This window comes from Plasmodium inui, assembly GCF_000524495.1.
Source record: "Plasmodium inui San Antonio 1 unplaced genomic scaffold supercont1.3, whole genome shotgun sequence".
Classification (NCBI taxonomy): Eukaryota; Apicomplexa; class Aconoidasida; order Haemosporida; family Plasmodiidae; genus Plasmodium; species Plasmodium inui.
Window position 1 is genome coordinate 1,063,399 of NW_008481837.1, and position 21,669 is coordinate 1,085,067.

General features: G+C 41.7%; 4 protein-coding genes across 4 annotated transcripts; 1 reads left to right on the forward strand and 3 right to left on the reverse strand.

Moving 5' to 3' along the window:
• Positions 1-600: 600 nt before the first annotated feature.
• C922_01078 (hypothetical protein) lies at positions 601-9,717 on the reverse strand (the record flags this gene model as incomplete). Its single annotated transcript, XM_008816686.1, has 1 exon — positions 601-9,717. The coding sequence occupies one exon, from the start codon at positions 9,715-9,717 to the stop codon at positions 601-603; it is 9,117 nt and encodes a 3,038-aa protein (XP_008814908.1).
• Positions 9,718-11,988: 2,271 nt separating this feature from the next.
• On the reverse strand, positions 11,989-14,049 carry C922_01079 (riboflavin kinase; the record flags this gene model as incomplete). The annotated part of the gene is made up of 1 exon (XM_008816687.1): positions 11,989-14,049. One exon carries the CDS (start codon positions 14,047-14,049, stop codon positions 11,989-11,991), a length of 2,061 nt encoding a protein of 686 aa, XP_008814909.1.
• Positions 14,050-15,101: 1,052 nt separating this feature from the next.
• On the reverse strand, positions 15,102-17,497 carry C922_01080 (hypothetical protein; the record flags this gene model as incomplete). Its single annotated transcript, XM_008816688.1, has 9 exons — positions 15,102-15,271; positions 15,525-15,590; positions 15,943-16,030; positions 16,168-16,206; positions 16,341-16,416; positions 16,590-16,624; positions 16,775-16,834; positions 16,935-17,003; positions 17,333-17,497. 9 exons carry the CDS (start codon positions 17,495-17,497, stop codon positions 15,102-15,104), a joined length of 768 nt encoding a protein of 255 aa, XP_008814910.1.
• Positions 17,498-18,453: 956 nt separating this feature from the next.
• On the forward strand, positions 18,454-21,474 carry C922_01081 (hypothetical protein; the record flags this gene model as incomplete). Its single annotated transcript, XM_008816689.1, has 1 exon — positions 18,454-21,474. One exon carries the CDS (start codon positions 18,454-18,456, stop codon positions 21,472-21,474), a length of 3,021 nt encoding a protein of 1,006 aa, XP_008814911.1.
• Between the last annotated feature and the right edge of the window lie 195 nt (positions 21,475-21,669).

Sequence of the window (21,669 nt, forward strand, 5' to 3'; positions counted from 1 at the left end):
GTAAAGTGTGCTACGCGCGTTGGGTAGGTCAAGGCCACCCCAGAAAAAAACATAAAATGGTACATTCTATATAGACTGCATTGCAGCCACGTAGATGCTGAACATATGCACAGTGAATAAACATCGAGTAACGAACGCACAACGCTATTCCATTCGTGAAAACGTAAAAATGGGGAAATGATGAAGCAGAAGGAGAAAATTCACATAGAAGGGGTAAACGGCGGGGGGGGGGAAACCCTTTTCCACAAATGCGAATGAACGAGTATCACTTTGGTTGTTTTTTTTTTTTTTTTTTTCTGTCACTTTTTCCCTCTTTAATTTTTCCTTTCTTCTGGTTTGTACTTTCTGGTCAGACGAGATTGAAGGGGGGTATTATCATGTCCAGATTACTATCGAAATATGCTCTTCCGGTCCGGGGGTGAAGGCAAAAAAGTTTAGCATTTGTAACTGGAGATGCAGATGGATACACACAACAAGAGTGAACAGGTGTACAGTACGCACAACAACTATGCAGGCGAGTGAGAAGAAACAATTTTGTGGTGTGCGAAAAATACATTCTGCTCGAAAAAAAAAAGCAAAAATTGTGTGTATCCTCATGGGTCACCCGTCAGCCGAGAATTTACTTATCGAAGCGAACCACTCCTTGGTGACAAATTCAATTTCGTCATCAGGATGGTCATTCAGTTCTGAAAATAGCTGATACAAATCGGTGACGGCGAAGAGTAATTCCCTATACCCAATAGTGTCGTAAATATATTTCAACGTCAGTATTATGGAGAGGGTAACATTACAGCTGGTGTTGTTATTTTCATTCTTTAAGGAAAGTCTCATGGTCATGATTTGTATTTTTTCCGGGTCATTTATATATAAGGAGTAGAGCTCAAAGAGGATTAGCTTTAAAATGTCGAGGAGGGTAACAGAGACCATTTTGATGTCCAAATGTTCGCTATATCGTATGACGTCTTCATTGATGCAGTCTTTAAAGTCATCATTTGCGTGTACTCTTGGAAGGTATGCGAAAATATCGAAACAGTTTATAACGTAATCGAAACAGGTTTGGTAATATATTGGGGTGAAATTTTTTTGATTTTTTTTTTCATTTTTTAGAATTTCATACAGACATAGGAGAGTGCAATAACCAAGATCAAACCAATACCAAGTGCTCCTGATGGCCACGTTTTTTACCTTTCTTCGTTTCGTTCCTTCGACAGTGGTAGTATATTCGATGTTGTAATTAGGATTCCGTTGGAGAGCGTCTTCATGGGTAGCTTCGCACGCCGGGTTAGAAGCATCGCCCATGATGGCCCCCCTCGCAGCGGAGGAACCGAAGTGGCAACAATTCCGATGGCACGCAAGTAGCACAAATTTGATATTGTTCAGGAGGTCGAAAAGGTTCTTATTCTTCTCACTCAACACGGAACCAAAATTTTGATAAAGCCGGTAGAAGTAAAGGAAATATATCCTCCTCTCGTACACAGTTTTGTAGTTATCCAAGAGGGAACTCGGGTTGGATTCAAAATTTGGCTGCTCGAATGACGCTAGGAGTTTATCAAACAGGTTTCCCAAGGATGACAATTTCATTTTGGTCGAGGTGTACACTAAAGACTTCACAATATTCTCCTCCTCAATTCTTAGATCCACGGTTAGCCCACTTGTCGCTTTATCTGAATCGGAGGTGCTTCCCGAATCGAATTGTTCACTGTAATAAGTGAAGAAATCTCCTCCGTTAAGCTTCTCCATTTTATCTCCCCATTTACGAACCAGAGTGGTAACATACTCGGCACAATTCTTAATATGCGCTTTTATAATGCAGAAGAGGAGTTCCAACCCCAAATCGGAGCTTCCCTTCTTGGAGGAGGCTAAACTGCTTTGAAAAATGACCAGATGTTGATACACAAATAGAGCGTTGTTCAAAACGACAGATTGGTTGTAGCTGTAGGTCGTTGTCCTCTTCGCCAAAGGGAGGAAGTTCTTCTTGAAGTATCTCATTACATGCTTTAGGCAAAGTTCTAAGTGATTATTTGAAAATATAAAAAATAAGTGATACATATTTAGCTTCTTCAACGGGTTCATCATTACTTTGCTAATATGCTTCATTTTGTTTTCTTTGTTCAAACTGTACAAGTTATTTTGTAGGGCATTCTTCTCATTGATTAGGACGTAATGCCTATTTTTTAAAAACAAAATTCTGAATAACTCAATCAGGTGCTTTTTCGTGAACAACGGGAAGTTAAGGAGCACCGATGATATGCACTTCACTATTGTGTTCAGGGGGTAAAGGTCCAGGAGGAAAATGCTATTCAGATCTTTCAACTTGTTTGTACTTTTTATGTGCGCAATTTGGGTGGCATGCCATTTTGTAGTTTTAGCTACGCTGTTCGGTTCGGTGCACTCTGTGTTGTTACCCCTGTCGTTATCATCACCCAGGGTGCAATACAAATCGATGGAATCCGCGTCGGACAGGCATGTTAGATCCTTACCTGCTGGGTCAACGACGTCGAGAAAGACATTATCGTTGTGGAGATCGACAATTGGTTCGTCACTGAATGGAGCTTTGTCTAGACGACCCACGCGTTTACAATAGTTTCTGTATTCATCATTTATCATGTCCAACTCGCTGGAGATTGTTCTCTTCTTTTTCGCCTTGCCAGAAATTGGTCCCTTAAAAGTGGCACTGTTACTATTTGGCATGTTGTCTCTACCGAGGATGTCCCCCTCCGCCTCTCCCTGCAGATCATTTAAGGGAATTATCTCCGCTTCAGCGGAAGGGCCCCCGTCTAGCAACGCGGCCTTCCACCTATTCCTTTGCTCATTCGCTAAGACGAAGTAGAACTGCTCAAGTAATGTCCTCAGAATTTCGTTTATCTTCGATACGATGATTATCTTCGTATAATCATCCACATAAATTTTGAATAGGGCCTTATTGAACATGTTATAAATGTACATTTGATTCAGCGACGCGATGGCTTTTTCATTTTTCCTAGTGTAGAGAAAATAAATGAGGGCGTCAAATATTGGCTTGACGTCCGTTCCGGTATTCAATTTCTGGTTCATGAAAATGGACATTTCTTTGAAAAGATTTGAGCATTTGGAAGAATCCACGGTGAGCATTTTATTTATTAGAAATTCATAAAAGTGGAATAGATGTTTATTCATAATGCTACTAATTTCGTTTTCATCATATGTTTCCTTTTTTAGCAGGTCATTAAAAACGTCGAAGAGGAAATGCTCCTCGGATTGGGGGGCTCCACTCTCGTGTGAGTCCCTTTCCTGATTGTTTAGCTTCTCTCTGCATCGAAGTAACTTTTTGTATCCCTCTTCGAATTTCATATGATCCTTCAGCTTGTTCAAGTTCTGCAGAAATTTGAGCAAGAATAGCTCCTCGAAGTGGTGCCCCCTAGAGTTAGCATCGTTAGAGGATTTCTCAACGAGTGCTCCTCCGACTTTGGCTCCCCTCTTAGAAGTGTCCCCCATTTTGAAGTTGTTCAGTACGTAGGCCCAAATAAACGTATCGGTGTTTCTAAAGGAAAACTTCCTAAAGAGGATGTTCAGCTTCCTGTTAATGGCTTTATCTCTGGCGAAGCAGAAACAGAGCACAAAGTGTTGTAAGGTCAAAATGTAGATAAAATACGAAATAGATTTTATTACGTTTCTGTTCAGATTGTTAACTATAGATATGAGGGAAATTATTTTGAGGCAGAGATTCTGGTTGTTCTTAACTTTCTTCAGATGTGGCTTGAAGTACTTCAGTTTGGTTAATACATACTCTGGATAAATCTCGCTTAGGTCTTCGTACGGAGGTTGCAGGTGAGTTGTGTTCGCTGGACTGTCTTCCCCATTTGTGTTTCGCACCCGGTTTGGCTTTCCCCCCTCCACCAATTCATCCTTCTCAGGAGTGTGTGGACAGAGATACAGCCCCAGAAGAAGCAACAAGTTGTTATTAATGCAATAATCTACATCGCTGGTAAAGTATACGTAGCAAATTTCCAGAATATAATCTCTACAGGCGTGTAATCTTTCCAGCTTAATTTTTATTACTAAGTTTATGAGGCAAATAGCTATGACATAGGAGATGTATTTTTTGTTGAAGAGGAAAATTAAATTGTTCACTAAGACCGTGAACTGTTCTAAATTTATTTCGTTCTTAAATATGCGATTAATAAATGTGCACATGTAGGCAAATGTGTGCAGGTGGTAGTGTATGTCCATATCCTCTGTTTCGCTGACCTCCAACGTTGGTAATCCACGGGTGGAGATGACATTTCCATTATACTCTTTGCAATTTAGACATCCTTCTGCTAATCCGGCTTCCGCAATGACTTCCTCTCCGTACCCCTTTGTAGAGTCATTCGTGGGAAGTGCCAAACTGGCCAGAGTCCCGCCTCTGGGATCAACTCCTTTTTCGTTATGGTTGCCACTGTGTGGAACTGAATGGGTACCAGAATTTGCGCGGATATCTCCTCTGCTTTCCCCTTCGACCGGGGAAACGGAAACATCTGCGGCAGCCCTTTTTTTAGCCTGTACGAAGAGCAAAATCTTCCTCTTAATCGTTTTGTCCAAAATTTGCGCCAGGGGCTTCAGATGGGCAGTAACGTCCTCACGCAGATAAAAAATATTTGTTTCGAAAAAGGCAACCACTTCGAAAAGGAAATTATTTCCAGTCAGCGAAAAGTGCTCCGCTACCAGCTGGGGCACTTCATATATAAGGCTGCAAATGTTGCTTATGTATTTTAGTAGCTTTAAAAACATGATGCCGTTTATCTGTGCGTATTTGGCAATTTTTTTGAATATTCTAATGTGGGTTTCTATGAACTGGGCGTGGGGGAAGTCCTCCACGGGCACCTCTCCGCTTCGAGTGCCGCTTGGACTGCCTCTTCCACTGCCAATTCCACCGCCGCTTCCCCCGTCCGACAACACAATTACAATTTTAAGGATGGCCATGTGACTCGCGCAGGGGCCTTCTTCCCTGCCGACCTGTATCATCTGCTCCTCCATAAACAGCAATATTTTATTCCTCTCCTTTACACTACTCACATTTTTGCACATGAGCAAAATGGATTGATAATCATGATGCGCCTTGTTGGCAAACAGTTTCCTAAATAGCATCAAGTTTGCTATTTCTAATTTTTCAACGTACGACTGCAAATCTTTGCTGAACAGGGAGCTGGTAGCAAAGTTCCTAATACAAAGCAACTGGATTGTTATATACTTGTCCTTAAAATTTATGACGTGGTGTATTATCCCTTCGCAAATGGCCTTTATTTCTACTTCTTTTTTGAAATACGAATTTGTGAACAGATTTTCATGGTACTTAAAGAACCCCTTCAGATTTTGGAAGAAGGCTTTGTCCGCTTCTTCCCCTCCTGGTTCGTCCACTATATTTTTGTACTTAATTTTTTTTATTTTTTTCTTGCTGCTCAATGTCTGGATATCTGAGCAGCCCCGCATTTGGAACTTTTGTGAATTCACTTTTTTGAGGAATTTGGCCGGCACGTATGCGGATGCATTCGCCTTGGTTGCGCTGCTGTCCTCCCCACTGACATGGTTCGTCCCAATAGTCAGCTCAGTCGTGATGCCATTTCCATTGGTGAGGCTTCTCTCCGTTGAGACTTCCCCACCCTTTTGGCCGACTCCCCGCCGCTGGACTTTCCGTCTTCGTTCCTGCCTGCCCCCATTCACAGTCGCGTTCTCCAAAGCGTTCACGTAAAAATCGACCAGGTGAAGAAACAGAAATAGTTCCCTCTTGTCCAGTGACGCGTCACATTTAACGGCCAACATGGCTCTATAAATTTTGGTAATTTTATATGGGTATGAATTTCTTCGCATAATCTTTCTCAAAAAGGCTAGTATTAAAGCGTCCTTCAGGAATTCCGCATATATATAATTTTTTCGATAGAAGTTATGGAAATGGGACAGAAAAGTATCAAAAAAGGGCCTACTTAGGTAGGCAAAAATGAATAAGTAGTATTTTCTTTCTTCATAGTCTTCATCGTTCATTCCCGGTTTGCTGTTCCTTTTGCGATTTGCAAAGAGGTGCGTAACGGTGTACTCATGGGAAGGTGGTGATATCGTCTGATTGGGGTGATCTGCCTGGTTGGGGTTATCTGCCCCGTTGGGTTTCTGGACCCCGTTGCGGGTACTCTCCCCATTGTGCTGCACATCGAGGAAGCCCCCTTTGTGGTTTTCTTCCAACAAATGAAAGACCCCTTCGCATTTCTTGCCCCTCTCCCTTTCAAACAGCTTATTAATGACAAAATAATCGATTACAAAGGAGCCACTATCACAACGTTTTTTTGCAGCACACAACATATTCGCGTACCGATGAGAATTTGATATGTCGGGAAATATGACCAGCATAATTGAGAGGAGAAAACTTTGATAAAACGACTTGACGTCTAAATTTTTAAATAATTTTAATTTCATTCGAAACAATTCCGCAATGATTGTTTTGCAGATGTTTTTATCTTTTATATGCTTCTTCGTTTTTTCCATTTTGAAAATGCAGAAGAAAAGGTCCAGAGTCTTCAGCACAAACTGGATGTATGCGTCGCTGAGGAAAAATGTGTTCAAATATTTACAGTACAGGTAAAAAGTTACTGAGGAATTTATTCTCCTAAATTGTATTATGATTTTTTGAAACGACTCCTCAATGCTTTCGTAGATGTGGCTCTTTGACTCTTCTTTGATGGAGCTGACGTCTTCAAGGTATCTGAATACACATTTGAGGATGTTCAGGAGGAAGCGTCTGAAATCGTCTCCGGGTGGGGAGTTGCCTCCCACCGGACAATCTTTCACTTCTCCCCCTTCAAAGACGCTCCCACGTATGTACTCCCCCTCAAAGGAGTATCCCACTTCTTCCGACAAGTAGCGCGAAACTCTGCACAGTATGAGTGCCCTGAAGGGCATGCTGTGTCTTATCACCCCCTTGATGTTTTCGCAGCGGCGCAGTTTCATTTCGGCTTGGAAGAACTCCTCAAATTTGTATCCCTGGACGTCTTTCAATCTTATTAGTAATGTTAAAAAGTCCTCCACCAGCTTAAAACTGTCAGATAAGATATTTCTTGAAAAGAAGGAATTGTTCGGGTAGAGGTGTTTATTCTTTAGGTAGTCATAAAGGACGAAAAAAAAGGCAAAGTTCACGTTGACGAATTTTTTAAAAAATTTCCCATTTTGCAATTTTAGTTTATTTTTAATTTCCAGCTTGCTCAGTTGGGTCAGAAACAATTTCAAATAGAATGTCAAAAATGCGGTGTTTCTTTCATTGTCAATTTCACAGAAGTTTCGATACTTCAGTTCATTGAAAGCGTCAAACATAATGCGGTATAGGTACTTTTTGGAAGGGAAAAAATAGATTAGTTCTTTTTCGTACTTCTTCATGTAGTCCACTAACTGGATTCTATTTTGCCTCAGCTGGTAAAATATTTTCGCGTACAGGCACTCTATATTTCGCTTCGATTTGGAAAAATTCTTTCCTTTTTTTATTGTTCCTAGGGAGAATGACACCTCCTCGGAGTGTTCCCCCGTTGTGCAGTCGGTTGGTTCGTCTACAGTCACTTCCGCTGAAGTGTCGCTCCCCATTCGGTGATCATACATGTACTTGACACTCCTGACGGCCCGCTCCACCACTTCAGGGTCGTCAAAATCGACTTTCTCATTACTGAGCGCGTTAAAAATGTGGAGGTGGTGAATTTTTGTGTTAACCCCCTTAACTAGCCTCAGCAAACTCTCGTCTATTTTGCTGTACAGTTCGAACAAAATAATTTTTTTCCTAAAAAGGTCGCTATTTTCCTTCAGAAAGGATTTAACAATGTGGTACAAGTGTTCACTTCGTATTAAAACTTCGGGGTTAAGGGAGTTAACATGGGAGACCTTGGCAAGAAATGCTTCCACAACTTGCCTGGTGCGTAACGATTCTACACTTCTCTTCAGCTTTGAACCTTCGGAAATCCCCTCATCCAATTCGTACTCCCTCGATTTTATTAGGAAAATATAAAATGATATAAAATTGATCATGGCGATTATGTTGAAGACGTAATTTTGTTTACTCCTAAGCGTGTGGAGAAATATGTGTTCTACGGGAAACCAATTAAGCCTCAAAGCATAGCTCTTTATCAACACGAGTTTTATCAGATTGTCTGTCACTTCGTAGGTGTTGTTAAGATTGTATAGGTGACTCATCAAACTTTGCAGAGCCTGGTGATCCTGTATGATGGAGTTTATATTGCTGTCAAAACAGTTTTTTTTGTTTTCCTTCACAAAATTGATTATTCCTTGGATGAGTTTCTCGTCTACTTGGTTTTCCGATGTGAGGCTTTCATGTTGTAGAGTTACCCCGCTGTGTGCCTGTTCCTTCTGAATAAAGCTGGCGAGGGATATCTGATGGGAATTTTTGTAAATTACGTTTAAAAGGACAAGTAAGGAATTCATGAATCTGGAATGGGGGGACGCGTCACTGGCGATTTTTTCTTCTGCTCCTCCGATCGATGCTGCTCCTTCCCCCCGTGTTGACAAAAACTCTCTGTCAAAAAAGGCAAAAATTTTGTTCTTCAAAAAGTCAAAGTTGAACCCCGTTTTGCACTTCCCAATTGCATCTTCGAACGTTTTCAAAAATTTTTCCAAAAAATTTACGCAGTGGTGGATTTGAAGCGTGGCCATGGAGTGAGCCATGTGTCGGGTGACACAGCCATCCTTTTCCCCCTTCCTGTGTGCGCACTTCATCACCTCGAAGGACTTCCCACACCTTCTCAACAGCACCAACAACACGTTGCAGTAGAATTCGATTATCTGCACAGGCATGTCGATGTAGCTGTGGATGATATCTTCCGTCACTGAGATGAAGAAGTTTACATACGGGATTGGCGCACTGTTGGGTCTCTCTCCCGCGGTGGCAGCGGCGTTCGTGGCAGCGTCACATGTCGAAGCATCACCCATGGCAGAGCTCCCCCCGGTGGCAAGGCCACTGCTATATATCAGCTCCACGACATACTCGAAGATAATTTTATATATCGATATGTTCCTCTTTATGTGATGAACAAAAACGGACTGGTCGACATTCTTTAGATGCTCGTGCTTGTAATTATTTATGAAGAAAAAGGCGGAACTCTTTTCTATATAAATGATCTCCAGAATGTTCCTCAAGTGGGCCAAGGAAAGGTTCGGTAAAATGCACAGCAAAATGTCCTGGCTGCATTTCACATTTATTTCGTACTTGTAAATTAAGAACTCGATCAGGATTTTCACTTCTTTCCGGTTTGCATAAATGGAGCACAGCTTTAGAAATGATTTCACTTTTTTCACTATGACGCTTTCTTCTTCCTGCGTCAAGAATTCGCGGTGCTTCCGGTAGATCTGGTCATCCAGATGGGTATCCACATGGGCATCCACACCGCTGTCGGTTTGGTAGTTTCCTATACGCCCATTTTGATACTCCTCCTCGATGGGTTTCGGTTCCATCTCCTCATGGTCGTAAAAACTGTGCAGAACATCGCTCTCCTCCAGGTAGAACAATTTCTGGAATGCCCCGAACGATTTGTTTATGCTTGCCAACTTGCGCAGGCAACTCCTTATCGATTCCGCGTGCGCTGGACACACGATCACATTTTTGTACACATTCCTAAATAGGCTATATTTGTTCCTGGTGAGCTTATCGATGTTTTTATCTTCAAACACTTGGACCCGCTTCTGCACACGCAGGTCGTTCAGCTGTCTGCTCAGCATGGCGCAGGGGAGGAAGGAAGGTTTTGAACAGAAAATCCCGTAGGGCAAAATGTGTGCAACGCAAGCTAGTAATTTAGGCTAGCGATGGTCGCACTGGTCGTGCCAGTTTTCTAATAATCGCCCTTCGATCGTTCTATATAGGCGCTCTCCCCCTAATGGCAACACTGCATGGGCTTTCTGTATCTATAAGGACCCAAGTAGTGATGAGGAAGGGGTGACACTTTAATTGATAGCCTTCATTACTCCTTTAATTTTGTAGCTTAATCTGCGGAAAGGATGTAGCCTATTTGTGCCACTAGCTGCGGCCGTGGGGTGGCCCTTCGGAAAGAGTTAGCGGTTGATGATGTTAGCTTAGGATTATGCCACCTAGAGTAACACTCACGGGGAATGATTAAAAAAAGTCCCTTACAATTTGAATGTTTCCCGGGTGGCGATCTCTACCTCCACCTCTTCCACTTTTTCCTGGCTCTTCAAACCTTGCCAACCTATGACGAGGCTGAAAATTATGCGCCATTTAAATGGGGCTGCTCGGCTCGAACACAAACGTTGGAGCTGGCGTAACAAAAAGTGGAAAGGCGCAAAGTGGGGACGCTTGTCAAACTGGAAAACTCTACGTACCACAGAAAAAGTAGCACGTACAAATGAGCAAATTTGAAAAAAAAAAAAAAAAAGATGTACCTCTTTCAAGCTATACGATACAGGGGATACAGTTCACGATATGACATTCTCCCCCTGACAGGCTATATACAACGGGCTAATTGGGGAGGTTCAATTTCTTCGAAAAATAGAAACAAATAAAATTGCAAAGAAGTGGGAAACGCAAACGCAGCGCAATTTTATCTCTTCATTAACAACACGTGGTTCTTCTTTTTAATTTCCGCGAGGAAAGCGAACATTTTTTTTTCTTTTTTTTTTCTCGGCGTTCAATTGCCAACTGAGGGGAATTAAAAAAAAAAAACCTACAGAAGCTGCCTAAAAAGATGCAAATTTAACCATTTGGGTTAGTAGTAGCGGAAGCGCAGCAAAATGTTCCCAGTAAATTTACAACTCTTTTTTTTTTTTTTCAAAAATGCGATGCAAGCTAAATGTAGGTAAGCAAAACAACCCTGTGGGGAACATAGAGAAAAAAGGAAATAATTTTAACTCCAAAGTGACTAACAAAGTGCGACCTGCTTCCTTTACAAACATGTTGTTTCTTTTGGTTTCCCTTTTTTTTGGTGGTACTACATATGCATAACGTGGCAGAATTGAAAGAAAAAAAAAAAATCCCACTAAGCGGAACAAATATATTATATACGAATACGCGCCAAGGCGGGGGGTTTTATTTGTTACCTCCCACTTTGCGCAAAAATGGGGATATCCAATTCTCCAAAATGACGATGTCGGAAGGAAAAAAAAAAACCATAAAAGAGAGCGGCCCTAGCTGCATTGATGCATATCCCTTTTGAGGAATCCTAAACCGATCCACCGCAAATCTTCGATATTTTACCAAATGGAACGATCTTTTCCCGTGTGTGGCGACCACGAAATTACTTCTTTCATTTTCGCATCTTTAAGGTGATCGTGTTTTTACCCCCCCATGGTTGGTGGCAGCACCAGTTATGCGACATAGGCTGGGCATAGGAGGTGCATGTAGATATATGTAAACGTGTGCATTGGGGGTAGCGGTTATCTTACTATTAACTGGCTTCGGTTCGTTAATCTCGCGTGCGCCTGTACGAAGGGCTAATGTTACAGAAAAAAAAAAAAAATGAAAGCAAAGGAAAGGGAAGAAAAACGCGGTGACTTACAAAATTGGCAAATCGGTTAAACACCTTGGGAAGGGCAGACGATAGAAGCTGTCTACACGGGTGCGAAAATAAATAAATGAAGTGACGAATTGGCCAACTGACGAATTAACGAATAGGCGTAGAACCAAATGAAGCGATGGTAACAATTTACACATGCCGCTACGCACACGCGAATTCCCCTCTGTAGCGACGGAACGGATGGCATAGTAAAAAAGGGACACGTGGAGGAACAGTACTTGCATATCTTCTTTCCAGTTCACACCAATGGAACTGTTTTGCAAATATGGGTTGGGAACTCGTTTGAAGGGTGACCTACGCTGGAGTGTTTTTTTTTTTGTTTCTTCTTCCCCTATTTGTTTGATGGTTATATTTTTTCAGTAGGATGGTGCAAAGGGGGGGGATGCTGCACATTGGGAAATGACGTACGTCCTGCACGCAGCATATACCATGCTGCCATCTCTCCCACCGCTTCCACCCATAGCTACAACGACTGGAGGTAATCCCTGCAGCGGATAAACTGCTCGTCATCCTGAAGTTTGCTGAGAATGATGCGTGCGATTTCGCAGTCAAACTGGATGGCATGAATGAGGTGAGAAAAGTAGGAAAAGTTGCTTTCGCTTCGAAGAATACCAACAATAATTAAATGGATGTCCTGACCATAAAATAAAGTATTCGTCTTGTAGTATAAAAAGGCTTCTACAGTTATGTGCTTATTTTCAAAGAAGGGATTATAGCCAATTGAAACCACCGTTTTGTAAATCTTTTTTTTCAATCTGGATATACCAAAGTATATTCCAGGCATAATATCGATGCAGGTTAAATTCGAGTAGTCAATGTTGGCCGTCGGGATGTTTAAGTATTTACTGCCTCTTCCAAATCCTTTCACTACCGTTCCGTGTATGTACATATATTTTTTAAAAATGTAAAAAATGCGCCATGATAGTATGTCCTCCGTTAAATTACAATTTCGCACAAAGGGATACACAACGTCGTTATATTTATTCGATATGTAGTCGGAAGTATTTGAAAGATGACTCTCCCTTTGTGATAACACATCCCAATTGACATCATCACAGTTTGTTGCCATGGAGGGATTTCTCTTACCTCCTGCTACTTTAAAATATCCTTCCCTTTTTGCGCAAGTTACAAAACATTCACGATTACTAAATATGAGCACGTCTTTATCGGCGTTTCCAATTTTTTTCAGTTCCTCAAATGAGTCAATTATTTTGTAACAATTTTTAAAATGCTTCGAAATTTTAAAATATCTGAATAGTGTCTGTGTTAACTTTTTATTACAACTGAAAAATATTAAAAAATATTTTTTTTTTTTTAAAAAGGTTAAAAAGGGGTAGACTCCTATGTGTAATTTGGACAGTACAATTATTCTGTACAGGTTTTCTATTTCCTTCGAGGAATGTTGTATGTTTGTTTGTTTTTTTTGTTCCACGAGAAAGTTTTCCACACAGAGTAGACTGTCAAAATTTTTCATCTTGAGGTTTACATTACTGTAGTTTATTAAAAACTGCTTTTGATCTTGGCACAATGGCAAGGAGTTTCTAAAGCGGTAGGTGCTACCTTGCGATTCGTGGAAGGAGTCGTCTCGCGGGTCCTCTAGACTCGCTTCGTCGACAGCCTCGGCCTGCGTGCTGTGATTGGTCGAGCGATATGTGCCATCTCCGTCGGGATGCGAGGCACACTTGACGGAATCCGCAGCGGAGTTAGGAGCGGAATCCTCAGCCACGTGTTCCATGGCGCCTTCCGCTGCATCCTCATCGCTGTCACTAGTGCTGCTCCCCTTAGTCGCATGGCCCGGATCCGTCCCACCCATTTTCGAGTTGCTGCTCAGTTCAGTTGCACACCTGTGCCCTTCCGCGTCGAAGGCTTCTCTTAACGATTCATGCGACCCCTTCGCATTCTTCCCTTTATTTTTTATGTTTAAGAAGCAGACTTTCGACTTCGTCACGTTGTCCATGTTGACGTAGTTTTTGTCTTTTATGAGATCGTGCATGAAGTGGGCCATGTCTCTGGTTTCACCGCGGTTCCCATCTCGATTGGGGCCTTCCCAGGTGGACCCTTCATCCTCATTTCCGAGGTACTGTTCAGCAGGGGTTTCCATTTCTACCTGTTTCTTCCGCCCCTCCCCCTCCTGCGATGTTCCTCCACCCAGGGTAGTTTCATTCACGTCGCCATGGTTCCGTTTATCCATCTTGCTATCCTCTCCCCTTTCTGTCCCCCCTTGGTTGGCCCTGCTTCTCCCCATCAGATGGTTATACTTTAACAACACGTCATGTAAGTAGCCGAACAGATTTAAATTCCTGTGGATATTGTTAAGATACATGCTGAACATGAAAACGCAGATGATCCGTTCCCTCCTCTTGGCGTCCCACTCATTATTAGCATCATCTGCTGAGTCCCCATTCGCCTTTACCAAATTGTTGCAGATATTTTGTACATACGTCGTTATGGTGCTTCTGTAGTTTATTATGTAGTGGTCCGCATCTATAAGTGCGATGGGTTTCTTCCCCTCGTCTGTGCGCATTTTGGCAGGTAGTTCAGAGCGGCGACACACCCCTTTGGAGAAGTATCCCTCTGGGAAAGTACCAATTGTGAGGGATCCCCAATGCTTCCCAGTGGCTTCAACACAAATTGGCGTCTCCTTATGTCGCTACTGCGCTACGATTTTCTATCCTTTGTTTGTTATTTTTTATTTCTTTTTCCATTTCTTATCCTTTTTTTTTTACTACATTACTTCATGAAGCTGTGGGATCCCTCTACACCGTCTCGCTTGGCCCGAGCTGAGCTGCGACGCTTCTACTGCACGGTTAATGATGAAGGGAAATTCAGAGCTACGAGTTGCTTTTCTTCAAAATAATAGCAAAAGGTGAAAAGTTACAAGAACAAAAAAAAAAAAAAAATTTTACTCTTCAATCTAGCCATGGTAATATAAATGGGGGGGAAATCTAAATGTAGCGCCGAATCAGCAGTGGGGTTATGCACCTGGGACAATGCATGGTTTCGCTGTTCCGCTTCGATGAAGTCTCCGCCTCATGACATGGCCCTTTCGTTCGCATTTCTTTTACATAACAGATGATGTGCTTAATTTCTCAACCAGCCGAGTTGCGCACGCGTTGAGGATGCAAAATGGCACATTGCATTTTTGAAGTGATTTACATTTTTTTTTTTTTTCATTTTTTTTTTCTTGAGAAGATTTTGGTGAAGACATTGCCGCCTCTTTTTTGTAAACAATGACGCGCTTGTTGAGGATTACAAAAGTGGCGCTCTTACGTTCATTCTTTGTTTTGAAAGAGTTGTGTGGGAAAAAAAAAATAAAAAATACAGTTAATTAAAAATGACACACGGAAAGGGGGTTAACCCTTTTCAGGAAAATGTTTGGTCGGTTCGAAAGATGAGAAGAATTGCTTTTTCTTTTACACCAAGTTGTTTTTAGCGGGCAGGATAGGAAACCCATTTTTTGTAAATTGCAAAATGGATTGAATGTAGTGACCTGTACGGACAGGACTTCACCAAGTGGACCCCATAAAGTGAGCATCCTCCAGATTAACTTCTTCTGTTTTATCCCCCTCCCGCCCGTCAAGCCTTCTTAAAATACGTCGTTATGTCAGCATATATGTTTCTATTTTCTGTTGTTTTTTCCCTGGCCCTGTTTCCCTGTGCCTTTCGCTTCATTTTACTGAGTTTCTTTTCTTCAACATCGTAGTTGTATTCCTTTTTGTCTTCATCACATAGGTCAAATAGGGATTCTTTGAAAGGGGCAAAGAGGAGTCATATCGGAGTGATGCAATGGAAAAATTGAGGCATACTTTTCGGGAAGAATAGAAGTAAACTCCGTTTGGGGTTTAAAGGGAACAAGGGAAGAACAGCTACTTGCATCAGAGGAAGTAGCCTGCCTCTTGGCGCCATCATCCTCGTTTTGTATCCCTCTCTCTTGTTCCTTCCACAATGTGCAAAATGAATAGAAGTAAAATTTGTGCTTTTGTCTGATTAAACCATTACCGTCGTTTTCTTCCTCCTCAACAAAGAATGTATTTATGCTTTGATCCTTCAGTAGATAAAGGCAATCTGTAAGAGTTGCCAGGGGAAAAGGCGAAAGGGAAAAAAAAAAAAAAAAAAGTGTAGCGTAATGGCATACAAACGTACACATATACATATGAGTTTAAGCGTTTCAACAATTCGGGGGGTGCGCAATTGTGCTTTCTTTTTAGGACCTTCGAGGAATTTATACTTTATGCCTTCTCTTTTTATGCACCATACTGAAGAGGTGTAGAGCAGTTGAGGGGGCATTTGTACATGTCTCGCAAAAGGACGAAAAGTAAACAACCGCACAGCATACTCATCCGTGGAATTGCAAAAATGGTAAACAAGCGTCGCTCTATATCGAACGCAGCGAAAAAGAAGTTTATTCGTTTTTAACTTATGTCGAGGGATGTGATAAATTTGGACGTGTTCTTCTCATTTTTGAATTCAATGGTTTTGTTCACCAGTTCAATTAGAAACATAATCTGTTGGGGAATTATGCAGCATTTATGGTGGCGGATAATGGAGGGATGAAATATTCACAGGGTAAAAGCTACCTCTACACGTACACAGAAATTCTACTTGATTTTTTTATCTGCCCTTTTGTGCTGTTCGATCTAACCATGGCCTTTTGGAAAACATTAATGGCTTCATTGTTTATCTGAAAAGAAAAAAAAAAGGCAGAAAAGGGTTACCGCTATGTGAATGCTATTTTTCTAACATTCGGGAACTGACACAATCGGCCTTTGCTTGGAAAGATGGATTCCCCTTTCGATGTTACTTCCTTTCTCGTACCTTCCTGACGCTGCTATTTAGGTGCATAATTTTCTGAATTTTAGCAACAGGAAATTTGGACGTGCTAATTATGCCGCTGTGGTGTGTATGTGGTGAGGCATGGGAAATAAGAAAAAAATAAAAAAAAAAAATCTCTTTAGAATGCATCATATTCGTTGTACAGTGCGGCAGTTTTGAGTATGTGGGACGAATCACGAGGTGGTAAGAAAAAAAAAAGAATAAAATGATCTCTGCTACTCTCGCGCTAACGTGTCTCCTGCTGCGTCTGCGTTTCCAGATTTTTGCTGAACGGTTAAAGGGGGGAAAGGGTAATGGAACAGTTGGAATGGGGTTGGGTGCAAGGTATTAATTTTGGGTCTTTTTTTTTTCTTCTTTATCGGTATGTAGGCCTATTTCACTGGGTTGTTACGTCTCTCCAGTTCTATCCATTTTACCCAATCGAGGAGCTCTTCGTTATACTTTAGCTTCAGCAGTTGTGCCTGCTCCTCATACACCTAGAGTGAGAATAAAATAATGGAGGAAGCAAATGTATGTGAACTTCCAGTTTTTTTTTTTCTCTTTTTCCCTATCGTGTTATTCGTTTTCCTAATTAACCTTTCTCTCCTCCTCCGATAAGCTTTTCCATTTGCTGCTGAGTTCCTTCTGAATGTCCGATATTCTAATCTTTACACACGGGAGAAACAATCGTGCAAAGAGGAATGAGCAAAAAGGGGTGTCATCATTCTATTTAGTATTCAATATGGACGCAGGGCATCATACATGTACGCGCATCGTTCGGATGGCTTCCTCTATATTATGCGATTTTATGCTGATCGATTATTTATAACGAGTAGCCTTTACCGTTGCCTCGTTATCAGACTTCTCCAGTAGAAGTTGTTTCACATTTTCCCGCTCGGAGTTACAAAAAAGTAAATAAGACGAAGGGGGGATTTTGGGTTTTTTCCTGCATGTTTTTGTGGGGGAGTAATATTAAGGGGAGCGGTAAGCCTTACAGTTAAGGCGAACATGGCGAGCCATCTTAAACTGGCTTCGTGGTATGAAAAACGCCCTTCCCTGAGTTGCTCAAAATGGCCACTTTGGTTATCTGTGCTATGACTTCGCTTGTCATGTCTGCCCTTTGTTTTCACCTCTTGGGCGTTTTTTAACTGGTATGGCATTATTCTCTCCAAGATTTATCGTACCTGTCCATTTTACTTTTTCCCGCGTTTTTTTCCCCTTTTTTTTCCTACCTTTTCCGCCTCTTTTTTTCTGCTTAAATTGTGGAGAAGTGCAGGAGAGCTCTATTCCGTTTGATAAATGTCCCGCCAATGACACATGGAGTTTTTCTTAAAATGTGTATTTTTTAGTGGTAAGTATTTTTTTCTTTTTTTTTTCTTTCATTTCGGAATCATGTATGCTGAGTAGTACCAAAAAAAAAGGGCGCTGGATTGGCTAGGCAAGAACGGGGAATTTCTCGCAAATAGAGAAAAAATGAAAAAAGTATTAAGCAAAATAAAACCCAAATGAATGTGATAGGGATCCTTAAGTCGGACTTGTAAATGAAGGAACGAAATGGGGGTTGATTCTAACTTTTTTTTTTTTTCCATCCCCCCCATTGGGAGGTGTTTACACAGAGAGTGTTTTTTTTTTTTCCCCGCACTGTGAAAAGCTTAAGTGCGGTACTGTAGGAAGTGCAAAACCGAGTGGCGTTATTTCGAAGATGCAAATTTTTTAGTTGCAAAAATGTCGAAATTCCCGTTAAGTGTTTTTATGTATTTATTTCTTTTTACTGCTCTCTCTTTTTTGTTTTTGTTTCTCTTTTCCTTCCCCCCTGCAGCTTTTCCATTTTGACTACATGCTTCAGGACGGCATTTTTTGAGAAACGACTCTCCAGAAGCGGGTTGTTCGCATGCGTGGCAGCTCCCTGTTAAGCTGCCGTTCCCAGGCGGGAATTTCGAGTTGCTACTCGTTGGCCTGCCGTAGTACGCGGCGCGCTTGTCAAATCAACAGGCCATTTGCCACGCCAAACCCGTGAGCCATCGGCCCATCCGTCAGTGGAAGATATTAGCAATTTGCCCGGTTAGAAGCTTCATCGCTTGGCCGCGTCACGGCGTCTGCGACAAACCGCCACACCATGCAGCGCTTCAAGTTCCTAAACCGCAAAAACGACCAGCGCGTCCAAAAGTGCTTCTACAAGGTCAGCGCAAACCAGCGAATCACGAAAATCGTGAGGGAGGTGTATCTGCGAAACGACATAAGCTGTGGAGTAGAGAAATGCAACGTATGCGAAAATAAAAACAAAAGAAAGTACCTGGATCCAGAGAGGAATATTCTCATCTTAGACATAAACACCATAATCAAATATATAGACTTCTTGTACGAGTGCAGTGTGGATAACATATTAATCCCCCTGACCATATATGAACATGTGAGGACGTTTAACAAAATTTTGCATAAAAAGCTACACGAGCTGTGTTACAAGACGGAAGGTAGTAATCCCAGCACTAACAGACGCTACAGCGTGTTTGCGAACAAGTTCTGTAAGTTTACCTACGTGGATGACAATGCTGATCTGTCGACGAAGCAAGTCCAAGAAATCATAAAAATAGTCATATGGATTAAGCAACATAATGCCAACCTCAAATTAATCGTCGTAAGTAATAATAATTTTTTAAAAGATGACTGCCTGAAAAATGGCATTTGTTGTTTTAGTATGTACGAATATGTCAAGAGGTTAAGAGGGGAGAGCAAAAATAGCGATACACTTGGCGCCATTAACTTGGACACTTTAAAAATGTATTTCGAAGAAGACATGCTAATGGATGAGAAGCATACCAAGGAGGGAGGTGTGGGAAATTGCCATGGAGATTCGGATGAGGATACGTACCCCATGGCAGAGACAAAACGAATATTCGAACCCCATTTGGAGAGAAAGGAAATGATCCAAAGGCTTAGGGATAAGCTCATTATGAAGGGCATTTTTCAAGTCATCTGCGTTAATAAAATGGCCCTAGTAAAAATTACAGACTCGGATGAAGTTCTTATAAGGGGGCCTAAACGTATGAACAGAGCACTACACAATGATGTGGTGGCAGTGCAGATTCTGGAGGATGGCGAGGGAGAGGTCTCGGGGCAAGAGGAGGAAGACTACTTCGAGGAGGTGATCAGTCCGGAGGAGGAGCAACAGGAGGAGGAGCAACAAGAGGGGGAGCAACACGGGGGGGAGCGCCATCAAACGGGACAGCAGCAAACGGAACAGCATCAAGGAGAACATTCTGACGGGGGGCCAAAGAGAAGCAACGAAACGGAGACGTCACCCAAGAACAACACCAAAAAGAGCAAAGTGTACGGAGAGGTAGTCGGAATCATCAGCAGAGGAAGAAAAGAATACGGAGGAGTGATAAAGGCATATGATAAGGAACAAAATGCACAGAAAAAGAAAATATTATTTTTTAAAGCCTTTAATAACAAGGTACCATATATCATAATAAAGAGCAGCATGGGGGAAGAGCTAAAAAATAAAAGAGTAATTGTCGTCATTGACAGGTGGGATTATAATTCCAAGTACCCCTTGGGGAGGTGTCTATCCGTGTTAGGAATATGCGATGACGTTGAGACGGAAACTAAATTGATTTATAACGAGTACAACATATCGACGAAGGAGTTTAGCGAAAGTGCGTACAAGTGTTTACCTCCAAATGATTGGGTAATCCCAGAGGAGGAATATGCGAAGAGGAAAGATTTTCGAGATGTGCTAACGTTTAGTATTGACCCCCCAGGGTGTGAAGACATTGACGATGCGCTATCCGTGCAATTGGTGGAGGAGCAAAACGTTATAGAAGTAGGAGTACACATCGCAGACGTGTCTTATTTCGTAAAGCAGAATAGTGCACTAGATTTGGAAGCCTCCAAACGGTGCACAACAGTTTATTTAATAAATCAGCGTGTTGAAATGCTTCCAAAATTGCTAACTACAGATTTGTGTTCCTTAGTAGAAGGTCAAGACAGACTGACCTATAGCTGCATCTTCACATTTGATATGGATTACGAAATTAGAGATATCAACGTGAGTAAGTGTATCATCAGAAGTAACAAATCCTTTTCGTATGAGGAGGCACAGAACGTGATTGACGACAGGAAGGATTCTTCTCCCACAGCGAAGGCGCTACGATTACTGAACAGCATCTCGAAGCACTTAAAGAACAAGTGGATAAACGAAGGGTCACTGGAGCTGAGAGGCAATTCAGAAGTACTCTTCGAATTTGAATCCAACGATTTTTCAAAGACGAAAAATTTAAAGCCATATGTATCGTACGAAACGAATAAGTTGATTGAAGCATTTATGCTTTTAGCTAACCGATCCGTGGCAAGAATAATCTACCAAGGTTTCAAGGCAGCCAGTGTGTTGAGAAGGCATCCTCCACCAAAAAAGGAAAATCTGAAAGAATTAAATGATTATCTAGAATCGATAAATATTCACGATTTTAAGTACGACACGTCTAAGGAGCTTTCCTACTCAATTAATAATATCAACCTGAAGGATGACAAAGTTTTATCTAACATTTTAAAAATACTGATCACCAAATGTATGAATGAAGCTGTGTTTATCTCAGGGTATAATGTACACAATAATGAGATGCTGAGGCACTACGGATTGGCTGCAGACATTTATACCTTTTTTACATCCCCCATTAGGAGATACGCCGATATAATGGTTCATCGAGTTCTCAATCATATTTACGGCATTGAAATATTGGACAGCAAATACCTAGACGTTATTTATCTGAACAGACAAGTTTCCCTACTAAATGAAAAGTACAGAAATGCCAGATTTGCAGCACGCGCATCGGTTGAATTTTTCTCTTACCTTTACATTAAAAAAGTGGGGAACCAGATTACCAATGCAGTAATTACGAATTTGAAGAAAAACGGAGTGCAGATATTTCTACCATGCTACTCCGTGGAGGGCATTTGCTACTTGAAGAGGAAGGACGGGTTCGTGTTCGATGAGAAGCGTAAGCGCTTTCAAAAGCTCGGCGAAAATAATGAGGTGCTCTTTTCCCTCAGCTTCTATGACAATATTCAGGTCCACGTGCAGGTCGACAGATGCGACATCAAGTGTCAGAATAACTTTGTTTTTATAAAGAAGCTGTGAGGTGTGTGTGTGTTACGTATGTGGATAGGGGAGAGACCCATTCGACGGTGAGCATATACAAGTGTAAGCTTACGTGAGGGCGTACCTGCCCATGTGCATACGTATCAGTATATTGTGTGTGTACTTTTTTCCCGTCCCGCTATTTGGCATGCCCTCTTCTCCCCTTTTCCCACCACTTTCCAACGTAACATTTCA